Source organism: Drosophila miranda, chromosome 4, assembly GCF_003369915.1.
Source record: "Drosophila miranda strain MSH22 chromosome 4, D.miranda_PacBio2.1, whole genome shotgun sequence".
Classification (NCBI taxonomy): Eukaryota; Metazoa; Arthropoda; class Insecta; order Diptera; family Drosophilidae; genus Drosophila; species Drosophila miranda.
The window spans coordinates 1680558-1698205 of record NC_046677.1 but is presented as its reverse complement, the minus strand read 5'-3'; the positions used below and the strand labels follow the sequence as shown (position 1 = coordinate 1698205).

At 38.2% G+C, this 17648-nt stretch overlaps 1 protein-coding gene across 2 annotated transcripts in view; it reads left to right on the top strand.

The window, feature by feature from the left end:
* LOC117189156 (protein argonaute-3) overlaps positions 1-17648 on the top strand; it is a 339488-nt gene that overhangs the window by 69270 nt on the left and 252570 nt on the right. For both annotated transcript variants that reach the window (XM_033394224.1, XM_033394225.1), the window contains exon 3: positions 2454-3865. In XM_033394224.1, the coding sequence (XP_033250115.1) occupies positions 2454-3865 (1412 nt within the window). The remainder of the gene's footprint in view (positions 1-2453; positions 3866-17648) is intronic.

Genomic DNA, 17648 nt, shown 5'->3' with positions numbered 1-17648 from the left:
TGAATATCTAATGCTGTAATAGCACGATGGCGTGGTTCAGCGCTCGAGTTCAGAAGAGCTCAAAACGTTTGTGCGTTTATTTTTTGAATGCCCGAAATGTATGCGCCGGCAAAGCAAGCGAACGATCGAGATGTCTGCTGCTTCGAGTTCGAATTGCAGAGAGAGATGTATGCGCAAGCGCTGTCTGAGGCAAACGACGAAAGAGGAGACGAAGAAAACTAACGGACCGCTCTTAGAACTCTATGCATCGGCTGAAGCAAACGGCGAATGTTCGCTACTTATCGGCAAATGTTACGTTAAACTTCGAATTCAATTTAACTAACTACCTGAAGAATGTTTCACACACGACAAGTCCACGGCTATAACGTCCGGGTCACTAAAAAACTCCACATTTACAAATACAAAATTTTCCGTTAGGGCTTAAATTTAGCGTTTATTTTTCGTTGTTGTTTTTTGGTATTTTTTCTTAGAAGTCGGGGCCGTGAGCTTCGATTTAGGTGTTAGACGCTTTCGACGACGAAGAGGTCGAAGCAGTGGAATATCAGCAATAAGAAAGTTACAAATGTGTGTGCGTGTATGCACTGAGAGCGTACATAGGATGGGCGCAATAATAGAAAACTCAAAAGAGAGGTTATTTAAGTGTCATAAGAGCTATTGACGGCGGCTGCTCCGAACATTAGTTTTCGGACCTGTTTTTTTGCAGCAGTTTGATGGCAGTATTCACCCCCAGTTTACTATTGGAGTAAAAAGACTACAGAAGCTGAGTCCAAACGTCACATGTACTATTATAAGGTCAAAGCAGCATACCTCGCAATAAAGAGTTTGGTTGGGAGACAACAACGAAAGCATACCAAAAGAAAATTCGAAGTAGATTATGTATATGGAGGACTTGACAATCAAAGAGTACACTGCTCAAGGGGTAGAATGAGACACGTGGACTGAGCTGACAGCTAGGATGACGATTTCATCAAAGCCGTAGTTGAGATACTGAAGCAGCACCCATACCAAGATTACAAGTTAAAATGCGGTCTTCTCTTTAAAGGTGTTAATGTTAATGACATATTGGTTGTTGCAAGGCTGATGGAAAGAGAAATCATTCAATTATCGTGAGAAGTTGGTGATATTTCCACAGCGAAAACGGTGCACTCAATCCAGCAGCAATACAGGATTCCGCACCTTCAAAATAAAGTAACAAAGTTGATTACCAATTGTATCAGTTGTATCATTATCAGCACCAAGTTAGGCAAAAAAGAAGGATATTTTCATTGCATTGACGAAGCCTCTACACACGCTGCACGTTGATCATTTGGGACCAATGGACTCAAGTTTGCTTGGTTATTTCTGAACGATTGGTCATTTTTTTTTTTGTTTTCCCAAGCACATAGTGACCGAAAGAGGAGCAGAGTTTACATCCAATGCATTTAGCGAGTTTCTCAGCGAGGAAAATGTCAAACAATTGTGAACAACGTGTGTGGTCAGCATCGCAAAGCCCTCAATTCAGGAGTTAACGAAGTGGTTCAAGGTCCTGTTCAGGTCATGTTTGGGACTAAGATGCACTGAAAAGCTGAAAGTGGGCTAATGGAGGTACTCAACAACGAGTCGGTTCCGCAGTTTAACAACCAGAGCCAACATCGAGAAGGAGTAAGAGGTCTTTAAGCACATTACGATAAAAAAAAACGTCGAGCTGAGAGTGGGAGACATGGTGGCGATCAAGAGCGCAAGTTGTAAGTTGGCGCAAGTTGGTCAGCGAGTATCTAGACCCAATGTAAAGTGAAACGGTCCATTTGACGTCAGAAAAGTGGCTGAAGTCGAGGGGCCAAATATCACCGCAACGAGTAGTGACAAAATGAAGCTATGGCGTTTTGTATCTGAGAACGATGAGATATTATAATCTAGGACATAGGAAGATGAACAGAATGGCCGAATAGAAAGGGCAGGGTATCACTTATACTAACGATAACTCGATTACCATCGATAAGTCCTAACCGGTATAAAACCTAACCGATACAGGGCAGTCGGTTTTCGGAAGCATTGAAGCAGTTAAGCTAAAGCCGAGAAAAAAGATTTTTTAATTTTACCTCTTGAAACATAAATTTTGAACTGTACTTCGAACTAAATATAGTAAATAAACGATACTTTATTATAAGTCTTGCATTTATATATTTTATGCTGTTGCTACTCACATCTTAACAAATCGAAAACACCTCTAAGCCTCTCTTGCAACGACTTATAATAATAAAAACAATCCGATCACGTTTCAATGCAAGTTTCTTTAAAAGTCGTTTCTGCTAACACAGCTAATCAACATAAAACTTTTGATAAAATTCCAGATTTAACGAATATGTAGATGGCCGAATTAACGAAATTTTAAATATCTATGCATTTCGTAAATTGATTCGTCTGTATAAAATTGAAAACATTAATAATAACCAACGGAATATTTTTTCATTTAGGTTCTTCTGTTATATTATCATGTAACTACATTGGACTAAAAACTGACGAAAATAAAGGAGTTTATCAATACGAAGTTCGATTTTTCCCCGCTGTGGATTCGGTTCATTTAAGAATTAAATATTTAAATGAACATATGGATAAGATCGGTGGAACCAAAACTTTTGATGGTGAACGCTTGTATTTACCCATTTTGTTAGAAAATCAAATGACTGTTTTTGTTTCTAAGTCCATGGATACGGAGGTAGAGATACGGATTTTATTTAAAAAAAAGGAGCCTTTCAAGAATTGCTTGCATTTGTACAACATTTTATTTGATCGTATCATGAAAACATTAAATTATGTTAGATTCGATCGAAAGCAGTTCGATCCTTCACGTCCAAAAATTATCCCGCAAGCTAAGTTAGAAGTTTGGCCGGGATATGTAACAGCTGTTAATGAATTGGAGGGAGGATTAATGCTCTGCTGTGACGTATCTCATCGAATTCTTTGTCAGAGAACCGTTTTGGATATGTTAATTGATATATACCAAAAAAATATAAACAGTTTCCAAGATCTTGTTAAAAAAACATTAATTGGAAATATTGTTATAACAAGATATAATAATCGCACCTATAAAATAAGCGAAGTTTGTTTCGATGAAAGTCCCCAATCTACATTTCACACAAAAACTGGACCTATAAGTTATGTACAATATTATACAAAATATCATAATATAAACATTAAAGATATTAATCAACCATTACTTTTGAGCATAAAAAAGGCTCGAGGAACCCCAGAGGATACAGAAAATATCGAATTTCGTTTAGTTCCTGAACTCTGTTATCTCACAGGACTTCGTGATGAGATTCGTTCCGATAATAAACTTATGCGTGAAATCGCTACGTATACAAGAGTTACTCCAAATCAAAGGAAACTAGCACTCGATAAGTTCTACGATAATGTTTCCAATACTCCAGCGGCACGAGAAATCCTTGACCGTTGGGGACTCGCGCTTGTTAGAAATTTTAACAATCTGAAAGGTCGCCAGTTGGATTCGGAAAAAATTTACTTTGGCAAAAAAGTTGTTACAGCGGGTCAAAATGCGGAGTTTTCCAAGGATGCTGTTAAAAATGAAATGTTGGAAGCCATTCACCTAAACAATTGGATAATAATACATTATAAAACTGATCTACGAGCTGCTATATCATTACTGGATAATATGAAACAGTGTTGTCGACCGCTCGGAATGAATATTTCTAAGCCAAAGATCATTTCTTTAGATCATGATCGTATTGATGCCTTTATCGACGCTTTACGTCGGAATATCGTAATGGAAACGCAAATAATTGTCTGTATATGCCCAAATAGTAGAGATGACAGATATTCAGCTATAAAAAAAATTTGCTGCTCAGAGTTACCTGTACCATCACAGGTAAGTTGATTAACACAAAAGTTGTATCTTTAATTTTTTTGACTTTGTATATGCGAATTTCTTTGATGTCGCACGGGATGTTCTACGGTGTACAAATGAAAAAAAATATAGATTTTTACTTTGGCCTTGAGATTTGTAAAGCACTTTTTGAAATTAAGTGTAGAATTCGAAAGTTCTTTTTAACGCAAGCTTACCCTTGATATTTTTATAAAATAAACTGTATGTGGAAAATATTCAAATCGTCTGCATGAGTAGAGTACTCGGTTCTGTCAAAGTCAATATAATATTATGATGAGTAACACCAGAGGCTATACAAAAAGCTTTGCGGGTTTTGCTTGACACCCCAAAGACAGATTGCGCGCGCGGAGTTTCAATTATCTTTTCAACTTCGTCTCTGACCCCGGCCGCGTGTTCCAGAATCCACCAACAAATTGAATACAAATGAATATAATAACAATTTTTATGTCTTGCTCATGACAATACGAATATCTTGGTATTGTATAGACTTTGTGCTTCTATCTTGTCTCCAGAATCTTAAAATTTTGTTGAAAAGTCATAGAAAGCGGTAAAAAGCCAACCATTCTCTCGTATGCATCATGAGGTAGGCGACGGTTGAGATTTCACTGTTTGTGTGCAAATGTACTGTAACGCATTCTAGCTCTTCCTGCATGTCTCAGTATTACCAGTATTTTGGCGCAAAATATAGCTGGATTGAATACAAAAAAAAGGTTGAGTAATGTTCATAAATAAGGTTATATTAATACTGTGGAGATAATGTTTTTTATCCCCAATCGGCCGACTAATTATTTCGAATTAAATAAAACTCGGCGCAGAAATAAAATTACGATATGTTCTTTAATGCGTGACATCCAAATTGCAAGTGTGGCTTGCCTGCCCTTTACATTGCCGCTCCGATCGCTAAGCGCAGCTTCGCTCGGCCGACGTCGGTAGGCAGACGCAAAGCGGAGATAGCGAAGAGCGAGCTGGCAGAGAGCGTTTAGCAGGGCAAGCAAGCGCAAAGCTTTAACAAACAAATGAGTGACATAGACATACGTAACAAACAAAATAAGCGGCTGAGGGCCAAGAATTAGGTGCTATTTGGCAAGCAGCTAATCGGCTGGGTTCTGCTCCGAACAAATACTTTTAAAGTTATTATATCAGTCTATTCTGATTAAATGGTTAAAAATATCTTTGATATCAATAATTTCATTGTTTCCATTTTGATGACTCCATAGTTACTATCATTTGAAAGAATTGGAGGGGGATCGTCACGTTAAAGCAGTATTTATGTACTTGGCGTAATGCAAATCTTTAATATCAAAATAAATGTCTGTTTAATTTGTATTAAACAATACATATTACCTTAATCGCAAAGGTTTAAAGTTTTCGTGTTCATCCGATTTCTTAATTTAGTTTCTATAACTTCATCTGACAGCATCTAGATTAGCGTTGGGTAAAGAGTGTTCACTTAAGTGAACAAGCTTAGTTCTTAGTCACTTTTCAGCGAGATAATAAAATTTCTCACTTTGTTCAATTTTTCACTTAGTTATTCACTTGTTCCTTCTGTTGTTTACATCTTCAGTTGTTCACTCACTTGTTCAGTAGTTCATTTACTTCTTCAGTGGTTAACTTAGTTGACATATTAGAGACATATTTAGTATTTAATTACTGTTATTCTTTGCTAACCAAACTTTAAGATGCGACGTATTAACTGAATAACGTAAATAACTCTTTTTTGTTCACTCAATCATAAACCCAACACTAATATTGTTTTAAGGTGCCGAGCTTTTTCGGCAACTCTCTGATTCCACATTTACAAATAAAATGTTTTCCGTTGTTAGATGTCTATATTATAGTCATTGTTTGATAGTTTATTTACAATGATTAGAGGCCTTGGCCGTGAACTTAAAATTTTGAGTGGCAAATTTTAAATAAACGAAACAGATTTTGCACTCTCTTGTACAAAGCCGTTCTATTCCGCGTTCGATGATCATTTTACTGAGCAATATAAGCAATAAGAAGTATGATGTGTTAAAATGTGGACACTCATGTTATCTAATTAAAAACCGATGTCCAGTATTTCAAATCTTATAAGTCAGTCGACAAACATTTGTGTTTTATATATACATTCATTAGCTTTCTAACATCTCTTTATCATATACAAAAGGAAGAAGCTAACACACAAAAATAAAAATGTAAAAAATGTTGGCATTGGGATCAAAAAAGATTAGTTTTGTCACTATTAGCACCAAACTTGGTATGAGCACGTCTACCTTAAAAAATGTTATAGAAAGTTTAAAAAAACACGGTTCGGTAAAACGACCACCCGCCTCAGGAAGAAAGAAGGACCACCACCCCAAAGGACCATCAAAGTAGGATCGTATTCTTAGCTTGAGCATGGAAAATCGGTTTAAAATGGCATAAGATATTACAAGGCAGTTTATTCAGTCGGTTGGCATCGATATTAACGCCAAAAATTTCAAGAGACGGAACTTAAAGGTTATCTGACACTAAAAATGCTCCAGACAAGGCGCCAATAGTCAAAATTTAACAAAACTTTGACTGTAAATGATTGGAGAAACGTATTGTTTTTTGAATGGATCTAAGATAAACGTTACTAGTTACTCGAGCCATTACGGGACACTGGCAGATCGTCACTCATGCCTCTAGACTGTCAATCTCTCATAACGACTTTTGCAGGAGTTGTCGCGACGAGGAAGAGGAGGAATCGTTCCCCCACTTCTTCTGCCACTGCCCGGCCCTTGGAAATCGTCGTCTTCGTATTCTCGGGGCCGCTTTCCTCACGGACATTTCGGACCTGTCCGAAATCAAACCGGGGACCTTGTCCAGATTCATCCAAGCCTCCGGATGGGACTGCCCTTAATTTGCAACAGCCTGTTCTCCACGGTTTTTAGGCATTGGGAGGGGGCACACGCCCATGCAGCATCACAACGGACCTTCTACAGGTCCAAGTGAGCTTGGGAGGGTTTCATCACTCCCCCAGGCTACCGCCTGAACCTAACCTAACCTAAGATAAACGATTGCGATAAACGATGGCGGGGAAATTATGACGAATGATTGCCGCAAAGTCAGAGAACGCTATAAAAGTTAGTGCCTAAAACTAACGGTAAGGCATGGAGACAGAAGGACGGTCTGGGGATGTTTGCCCTCGTCTTCTAGTAGGTTCCTGCTCCTTGCCACAGTGCAAGATGGGTCAGAAATATTTTGTTCAACTTTGTTATTGTATTGTTTTAGATATATTCTAAGAGTTTAATTTTTCCAACGAAGAGTTCTTTTAAAAACTATTTATCAATAGTGGGAATTAGGACATTGAACTGGCCGTGAAATGGTCCGGATTTTAATCCGATCGAGAATCTTTAGCACATCATGAACGAAGTACATAACGATATATTAGTGTTGTGTTGCTCATGAGTGAGTGAACAAAAAAGAGTTGTTCACTTAAGTAAGCAACTGAACATGTTTCATCCAAGCTGTTCTTTTTTGTTCACTTGTTTTTTTTTGCTCACTTGTTCTTTGTTGTTCACTTGTTCATTTTTGCTCACTTGTTCTCTACTCACTTTTTGCGCAATTTTGCTCTTCAAAGGGCATTTTGCGTTCTGGCAGTTGTTGCTTTTACTTCACACATTTTGTATTACCGGAAATTTTCTTTTGAAAATTCAGTATGTCGCTAATTCGAAGTATATTCGATACTTCGAAAGTATAGTAAAATTTGGAATCATTGCAATTTTTTTTTTTTACTTTTAAATGTTTGATTAAAATTGAAATGTAACGTATTTAATTTTTGTCAAAATCTGTGGTGCTTAGTGATCTGTGCGTGAACAGTGAGCAACTGAGCAATCTAAGTGACCAACTGAGCAATCTAAGTGAGCAATGAGCAACTGAGCAATCTAGGTGAACAAGTGAGCAATATGAGTGAACATGTTCCCCAAAATGAGCAATGTTTACCCAACACTTCGATATATGTATAACATTGAAACAATCTTCAATCTAGTAGTTCTAAAACAAAGAGGAGATACCACAAAATATTTAACTAATTTTTTATACTCTTCAATATTCATAAAACGGCTTCTATTTATATTTCGGGAATTTTTTTTTTTTTTTACTTTAACTTGCAATGACTGCATCTTACAAGAGGCGATGCAATAACTTCACCGTCAAGTGAGCATGCAGAGCATGCAGAAAAGATAGCTGTTAGACTAATTTTCGAGGAAAATTTGCACTAAACTTACTAAGAGAACCAAGCATGCATTTTTTGTGTTTTTCGTTAGCCTTTTATATTATTTACTTAGTTTAAAGAATAATTTTCTTGAGAAACATAACGAAACTATATAAAATGTAAAAAACTACTTGTCCACATTTCACTGTCGGCTACTATGTTTGTGCGTCTATGCATTGAGAGCGTAATAATTTACACAATAAATAGCACTATTCAACAAAATTGAACTTTTTTAAGCTTCGAACCAATCCAACTTTTTCTGATCGATTTTGGGCTTCAAAATTTTTCAATGAATTGTGTTTTTTTTTTAATTTTTAAAGACTAGTATTTTTTTTTAAGGTAGCGCTTGGTGTTTCACTTTAGTTAAGTATCTTACATCTGGTTGTATTGAACTTTGCAATTCTGAAAAGTTGTTCGTGTTTGCCATAGAATGCCAATTAGAATGCTTTCACGAAAGAAAATGTTGAGAAAAAGCACCCACGATCGCGAAAAAATTTTTACAAACGTTTTTTTTTTTAAAGGTTTTTTCAGAGGTTGTGCTTTTTTTCTCATAATTTGTTTGGACGTTGATATGCAATGGCTGCATATTCCAAGAGGCGATGCAGTTATTGCAGCATCAAGTGGCCCGTGTGACACCAGCAGAAGGCTGTTACGCTTGGATCCCAGTCAAAACGCAGCCCTCCTCCAACACAACCGACCGAGGGGCGCTGCGGACCGGACGCTGATGACGTGCGACGCGTTAACCGAACCGAACACGAACATGTATGAAATGTAACTGTTAGACTAATATGCGAGGAAAATTAGAACTACACATTACTAGGAGAACTAAGCATGCATTCAAAATACAAATACCACTACAATTACTAATTACTAGAGAGGTGTGTGAGGATTAGTAATTTAATAAGAGAAAGGGAATTAGTGGTGGATTTAAAATGGTAGAGGGAATTATAATCCGAGCATAATAATTCGATCTACAAAGTGGAAGAGACAACAGTATATATTTTCTAGTGAATCTAATAGGAATCGACAGATCAAGGCTATCTACATATGTCACCCTTGATCAAGTTATGCATAAAAATCACACAAGCCTTTTTCTACGGTTAACTAAGGATGGGAGGTTTACTAATAGCAGTCTACTGGAGTAAGATGGGAGTCTCACACCTGCATCCCAGTTATGGGCCCGCAGAGCAAAGAGTAAAAAGTTTTTCTGTACTGATTCTATACGGTCCTGGTGTACTTTGTACTGAGGGCACCATACACAGGAGCCGTATTCTAAGATCGGACGAACAAGCGAGGTATAGCGAGTCTTTGTTATGTAGGGGTCGTCAAATTCATTTGACCACCTCTTTATAAACCCAAGCACGCCCATGGCCTTATTAACCATGGTAGAAATGTGTTCAGAAAACTTTAACTTGGCGTCTAATATAACACCAAGATCATCACCACGATAATTCTCTCAAGAGAACCACCGCATAGGGTATAGGGAGCCAATAAGCGCTAGAACGGTCAAGTTTATGTGCTAGAAGGGAATGGTTTAGAGAGTCGAATACATTACTAAAGTCGGTGCAAATAAAATCCGTCTTTAATTTAACTTGAAAGCCTTTAATGATAAAAGATGTAAACTCTAAAAAATACGTGGTGGTTGATAGCCGCCTTATAAATCTTTGCTGAGTTGCAGATATAAGTGACTTGAAGAGATGTTGCAGGTGCCGAGTTAAAACCCAGTTTAAAACTGATCCAATTCAGATTCTGCAGTCTAGAAGATATAGTCTTGAAATTGGCGATGCCACAGATTTTCGTCCTTTGTGAGGACGGAAGTGGGCGGGGCGAAGTTTTGAATTATACTTGTAGCAGTGACATATCACAGAAGTCCGGATATAAAATTTCGGTGCTCTAGCTCTTATAGTCTTTGAGCACTAGGCGATAATAGGGACGGACAGACAGACATCGCTCAATCGACTCGGCTATTGATGCTGATCAAGAATATATATACTTTATGGGGTCGGAAACGCTTCTTTCTGGACGTTACGCACATACACTTTTACCACAAATCTAATATACCCCTATACTCATTTTGAGTATCAGGTATAAACAATAATGAATGGTTGAGTGAGATGACCTCAACTACATAATTCAGAGCGAGATCATTGGAACAATGCATTCGTTCAAATATATTGACTGTGTTACAAATGAAGATGAAGTGACCAACTATCCAACTCAATTTTTAAACTCCTATGATGTCCAAGGTTTATTTACCACCGCACAATTTAGGTTGGCTCCGCAGTAATCATGTGTTCAAACATTAACATATTATCGTCAAAACCATGACACTTTCAAGTTATGACTGTTCGGGTGTAAACCGAGATCTGTAACTCATTAAGAAATACTACAACAAAGCACAAGTGGAGAACACACTTAACCAATGCAGTCCTAAAATAAAACTAATGGTTAAACACAAATAGACACCTGCAATAAAATGTATCCTTTGCGTAGGTCTAACGATAATTATAGAATACAAAATTTTACCTCCAGCCTCATTGTCAAATCACATATACATATAAGGCTCTGATTTTAAGAGTAAAATTTATTTTGAATTAAGGACTTCTAAGGTCTTAACAGTTGCTGAAGCTATACCGTACGTAACGGTTGTGAGCTTAAACTCTTTTAAGTTTTTGTTTGAATTATCTCTCTAAATTATATGCAAATATTGTTGATCTTCTTTATCAACATTCAATTGCCGGTAAATTTGTTCAATGTCCGAAGATTTCACAAATGGCCATTTACGCCAATTCATAATATCGACTCTTGGTCCAACCCACATGATATCATATAAACTTTTATTGTTTGTGGTTTTTGCTGAAGCATCAAAGCTTTGTCGTTAGACTGGAATCTCCTTTGACTCCTTGATGGGGCAAGTAATATTTCCCATCTTCTATGGACTATCATATTTCCTAAGAATTTAAATTCATGCATGAACTTTATATAATTTTTTATTATTGCTGAGCTTTTATTCTAAACTCCCAGATCCTTTTCTTTTTTAAAAAGCATACCTGATATTCTCATCTCTGTTGTTGTTTCTACGTCATTCTTTTCACTTTCAACTTTTATTTTTGCCGCCACAATCAATTTATCACCTGTTGACTTGATGCAACCGGATACAATCCATCCGAATTCTGTATTTAGACCAAGTAGTCCGTCCATTCTACTCCGTCTGTTAAAATACGGACGTACAAATTTATTTATTATTTATTTATTTAATAAACAATTAACTGCTAATAATGGAACTTAGTAACAAAAGGATGAAAGGAGGAAAGAAAAGAAGTTAAAAGTTTGTTAAATTTAGGTCATTATAAATAATACATGCTATTAGCTTAAGGGATAGTTCAGGGTATGACAGAGGGAGTTTAGTTATGGCATATAACCCTAAGAGGTTCATGTTGGGCATCATTAGACCTACATATGGGTAAGCGGATTGGCCTAAAAGTACTGGTAGGTCTAGATGGAACGGCAAAGTCAATCTGACCCAAGAGAGTTTGGGAGTCAACAATCCCGAGAAGGAGCTTGTGCACGAACATTACGCCATTACATATTCTGCGATGGTGCAACGACGGCAGGTCAGTTAGATTTAGTCTAGACCGGTAGGGTGGCAAGATTCTACCCAAGTCCCAGTTTAAGTTACAAAGGGCAAATATTAAAAATTGCTTTTGCACGGGTTCAATGACAACCTGCTGATCTTTATTCTGAGGGAAACACACAAGAAAAATACTTCAAAATCGGACGTACTAACGAGTTGTTTCGTAACTTACGGGTCGTCAAACTCCTTGGACCAACGTTTGATGAACGCTAACACACCCTTAGCTTTATTTACTATTAAAACATTATGATCAAATAGGACCTCGAGGTAATTTGAACTCGAAATTCGCTCCAGGACATGATTTCCTAGAACATATGACACAAAATGTGGAGCGCGATGGTAAAATGTCATAAGTTTGCATTTAGAAAGGTTCAGAAAAAGAAGATTAGTTGAACACCACAATAGTAGTTCACTTAGATCCAGTTGAAGGCGTGTGTGCAAATACCAATTAGAGTAAGCCAGACAGATTTTAACACCATCAGCATACATTAGTGTAGTAGAGTATATTATAACTTAAGGAAGGTCATTCACAAATAAAATAAACAGAATAGGGTTCAGATGACTTCACTGTGGCACTCCTGAAATAACATTAACAATATTTGACAACACATCAGAAAACAAAAAACGCTGAGTACGGTTAGAGTGATAAAACAAAATCCAATCTAGAAGATTCGTTGGGAACCTTAAAAAAGAGAGCTTCTGAATAAGCAGAGCATGCTTGCTAAAGTCCGTAAAAACTACATCCGTCTGCAAACCATTTTGAAAACCACGGTGGATTAAGTGAGAAAACTCAAGAATGTTAGTCGATGTTGAACGATGTCTGAAAAAACCATGTTGTGACGGAGATACCACGATAGCTTTCAATATTTGATGATGTAGGACTCATTCCAAATTACTGAGAGACAAGACTGTTCTAAAGAGAGGTTGAAGATAAAGGTCAAGGGTTTCCAAAGGGACTGGGTGTTTTAAAATGAATAGATCGAGGGGGAACGTTGGGAGTTGCCGCAACTCTACATTTATACCCGATACTTAGTCAGTATGGCTCTCCTCCGGCAGACGCCGCGAATATTGAACGACACGACAAAGAGTGCGTGCGAGAGAGACATAAAATCAGTCTGAGCGTGAATTCGGGCGCTGCGTAGCCACTGCAAATTGATTTGTTGCTTTTGGCTATACAAATTATCCGATCTGATCCAGATTTAGCAACCGGATAGATATGGTCATTCTCTATGATTGTGCGTTTTTAGTTTTCTCGAATCTGCAATATTGTGGATGCAACAGATTTTCGTCCTTTGGTGGGGCGGAAGGGGGTGGGGCGAAATTTCGAGACATACGTTTCATAGTGAGAACTAACAGAAGTGCGGATACCAAATTTGGTTACTCTAGCCTTAATAGTCCCCAGATTTTCGTCCTTTGCGGGGGCGGAAGGGGGTGTGGCGAAATTTGGACACGAAACGGTCAAGGTCCGATATCACAGGAGTGTGGATACCAAATTTGGTTGCTATGGCTCTTATAGGTTCTGAGATCCTTGAACTCATATTTTGCAATTGGCAAAACAGACCATGAAACCTGTGTGTTAGAGAGAGACAGAGCGAGAAAGAATGAAATTGTTTTCTTGATTCTGGCTATAATAATTAAACGATCTGGTTGAGATTTTACACTCTAGAACATATAGTCATCCTCTACGATTCTGCGTTTTCAGTTTTTTCGTATCTTTGAAAATGTGGATGCCACAGATTTTCGCCCTTTGTGGGAGTGGAAGTGGGCGGAGCAAAGTTTTGAAATATACTTGCAGCAGTGACATATCACAGAAGTCCGGATAAAAAACGTCGTTGCTCTAGCTCTTATAGTCTTTGAGCACTAGGCGCTGATAGGGACGGACAGACGGACGGACGGACGGACAGACGGACGGACGGACAGACGGACAGACGGACAGACAGACAGGGCTCAATCGACTATATATACTTTATGGGGTCGGAAACGATTCCTTCTGGACGTTACACACAGCCACTTGTACCACAAATCGAATATACTCCAATACTCATTTTGAGTATCGGGTATAAAAATGCTGTTAGCGTGAGGTAGATGGTACGGATACGGAGTGTATGCGTTGTAAATATGAGACGAGTATGTTGTTTGGAAAAATGTAGCGAATAAATTTGCAATACCAACAGCAGAAGCTTCTGCTTTGTTATGGTAATGAAGGGAAGGAGGAAAAGCAGAAAGAATTTTTTAGGATCACTACGAAAGTTTCTATTACATTGTGGAAGGTATTGATTATAACACTGTTAACGGCAAGGAGCAGAGAGCGAGCGGAGTAGTATAGAGCTGAGGCCGACGTGGAGCCCGACTTCTGGTACTTTTTATAGAGCCTGGATTTATTGTTTTTTATGTATGAAAAATACTTGGAGGGAAATAACGGATGTTCGCCCATTGATAAAGTCATTGTGGCAATTGGGAAACAACAGGTTAGCGTCATCGCAATGCAGCCAAGAAAGAAATGGGACCTGGGAAATGCAACCTAATGCAGATACGACAGTATTAATTGCTGAGAGGTGGTTTAAGTAAACCTCAGCATCAGACCTGGAAGGAATGTAGGAGCAGGTTAAATAGAAAAATGCCGAACTAACACGAACTTTGACTGTAAAAAATTCAATTCCATGGATGTTATTGAATGGGAGTAACTCAGATAAGAAATCAGATTTGACTTCAATCAGAACCCATCCAGCGAAATATGGGCGGTCCATTATATAAATAGTGTAACTATCAATACAAATTTCATGATCATTGATAGAAGAGTTAAGTCAGGTTTCGGTAAAAGCGATGGCATCGAAATCAAAAGACCCACTATTTGTATGAATTTTACGCAATTTGCCCAACAAACTGCGAACGTTCTGATAGTGAATAGAAAATTGGTTCATCAGTTTTTTGGAGCAACGAATCTAACCTAATTGTCACATCTACCCTGCGTGGGTTCCTTGAACATATGACACAAAATGTGGAGCGCGATGGTAAAATGTCATAAGTTTGCATTTAGAAAGGTTCAGAAAAAGAAGATTAGTTGAACACCACAATAGTAGTTCACTTAGATCCAGTTGAAGGCGTGTGTGCAAATACCAATTAGAGTAAGCCAGATAGATTTTAACACCATCAGCATACATTAGTGTAGTAGAGTATATTATAACTTAAGGAAGGTCATTCACAAATAAAATAAACAGAATAGGGTTCAGATGACTTCACTGTGGCACTCCTGAAATAACATTAACAATATTTGACAACACATCAGAAAACAAAAAACGCTGAGTACGGTTAGAGTGATAAAACAAAATCCAATCTAGAAGATTCGTTGGGAACCTTAAAAAAGAGAGCTTCTGAATAAGCAGAGCATGCTTGCTAAAGTCCGTAAAAACTACATCCGTCTGCAAACCATTTTGAAAACCACGGTGGATTAAGTGAGAAAACTCAAGAATGTTAGTCGATGTTGAACGATGTCTGAAAAAACCATGTTGTGACGGAGATACCACGATAGCTTTCAATATTTGATGATGTAGGACTCATTCCAAATTACTGAGAGACAAGACTGTTCTAAAGAGAGGTTGAAGATAAAGGTCAAGGGTTTCCAAAGGGACTGGGTGTTTTAAAATGAATAGATCGAGGGGGAACGTTGGGAGTTGCCGCAACTCTACATTTATACCCGATACTTAGTCAGTATGGCTCTCCTCCGGCAGACGCCGCGAATATTGAACGACACGACAAAGAGTGCGTGCGAGAGAGACATAAAATCAGTCTGAGCGTGAATTCGGGCGCTGCGTAGCCACTGCAAATTGATTTGTTGCTTTTGGCTATTCAAATTATCCGATCTGATCCAGATTTAGCAACCGGATAGATATGGTCATTCTCTATGATTGTGCGTTTTTAGTTTTCTCGAATCTGCAATATTGTGGATGCAACAGATTTTCGTCCTTTGGTGGGGCGGAAGGGGGTGGGGCGAAATTTCGAGACATACGTTTCATAGTGAGAACTAACAGAAGTGCGGATACCAAATTTGGTTACTCTAGCCTTAATAGTCCCCAGATTTTCGTCCTTTGCGGGGGCGGAAGGGGGTGTGGCGAAATTTGGACACGAAACGGTCAAGGTCCGATATCACAGGAGTGTGGATACCAAATTTGGTTGCTATGGCTCTTATAGGTTCTGAGATCCTTGAACTCATATTTTGCAATTGGCAAAACAGACCATGAAACCTGTGTGTTAGAGAGAGACAGAGCGAGAAAGAATGAAATTGTTTTCTTGATTCTGGCTATAATAATTAAACGATCTGGTTGAGATTTTACACTCTAGAACATATAGTCATCCTCTACGATTCTGCGTTTTCAGTTTTTTCGTATCTTTGAAAATGTGGATGCCACAGATTTTCGCCCTTTGTGGGAGTGGAAGTGGGCGGAGCAAAGTTTTGAAATATACTTGCAGCAGTGACATATCACAGAAGTCCGGATAAAAAACGTCGTTGCTCTAGCTCTTATAGTCTTTGAGCACTAGGCGCTGATAGGGACGGACAGACGGACGGACGGACGGACAGACGGACGGACGGACAGACGGACAGACGGACAGACAGACAGGGCTCAATCGACTATATATACTTTATGGGGTCGGAAACGATTCCTTCTGGACGTTACACACAGCCACTTGTACCACAAATCGAATATACTCCAATACTCATTTTGAGTATCGGGTATAAAAATGCTGTTAGCGTGAGGTAGATGGTACGGATACGGAGTGTATGCGTTGTAAATATGAGACGAGTATGTTGTTTGGAAAAATGTAGCGAATAAATTTGCAATACCAACAGCAGAAGCTTCTGCTTTGTTATGGTAATGAAGGGAAGGAGGAAAAGCAGAAAGAATTTTTTAGGATCACTACGAAAGTTTCTATTACATTGTGGAAGGTATTGATTATAACACTGTTAACGGCAAGGAACAGAGAGCGAGCGGAGTAGTATAGAGCTGAGGCCGACGTGGAGCCCGACTTCTGGTACTTTTTATAGAGCCTGGATTTATTGTTTTTTATGTATGAAAAATACTTGGAGGGAAATAACGGATGTTCGCCCATTGATAAAGTCATTGTGGCAATTGGGAAACAACAGGTTAGCGTCATCGCAATGCAGCCAAGAAAGAAATGGGACCTGGGAAATGCAACCTAATGCAGATACGACAGTATTAATTGCTGAGAGGTGGTTTAAGTAAACCTCAGCATCAGACCTGGAAGGAATGTAGGAGCAGGTTAAATAGAAAAATGCCGAACTAACACGAACTTTGACTGTAAAAAATTCAATTCCATGGATGTTATTGAATGGGAGTAACTCAGATAAGAAATCAGATTTGACTTCAATCAGAACCCATCCAGCGAAATATGGGCGGTCCATTATATAAATAGTGTAACTATCAATACAAATTTCATGATCATTGATAGAAGAGTTAAGTCAGGTTTCGGTAAAAGCGATGGCATCGAAATCAAAAGACCCACTATTTGTATGAATTTTACGCAATTTGCCCAACAAACTGCGAACGTTCTGATAGTGAATAGAAAAATGGTTCATCAGTTTTTTGGAGCAACGAATCTAACCTAATTGTCACATCTACCCTGCGTGGTTTGTTAAAGTTAGAGACTGCCAACACATAATCTTTCCACTTATTTTTGTCGGTATTGAAAGACTTAATAGGTGGAGCTTTCATCAGTTTCGGAAGAATTATTGCTTCAATATTTAGAGGACCTTTATTATAATAACGAGTTTTTACCGATAAAGTAACTTTGTACTTTGGTGTGCAAAAGTCTGTAGATGACACTCAACTCACCTCGGTATTCGCTCTTTTTCGTACTAAGGTTAATAGTTGCGCAGCTGTACATGGTACAATTAG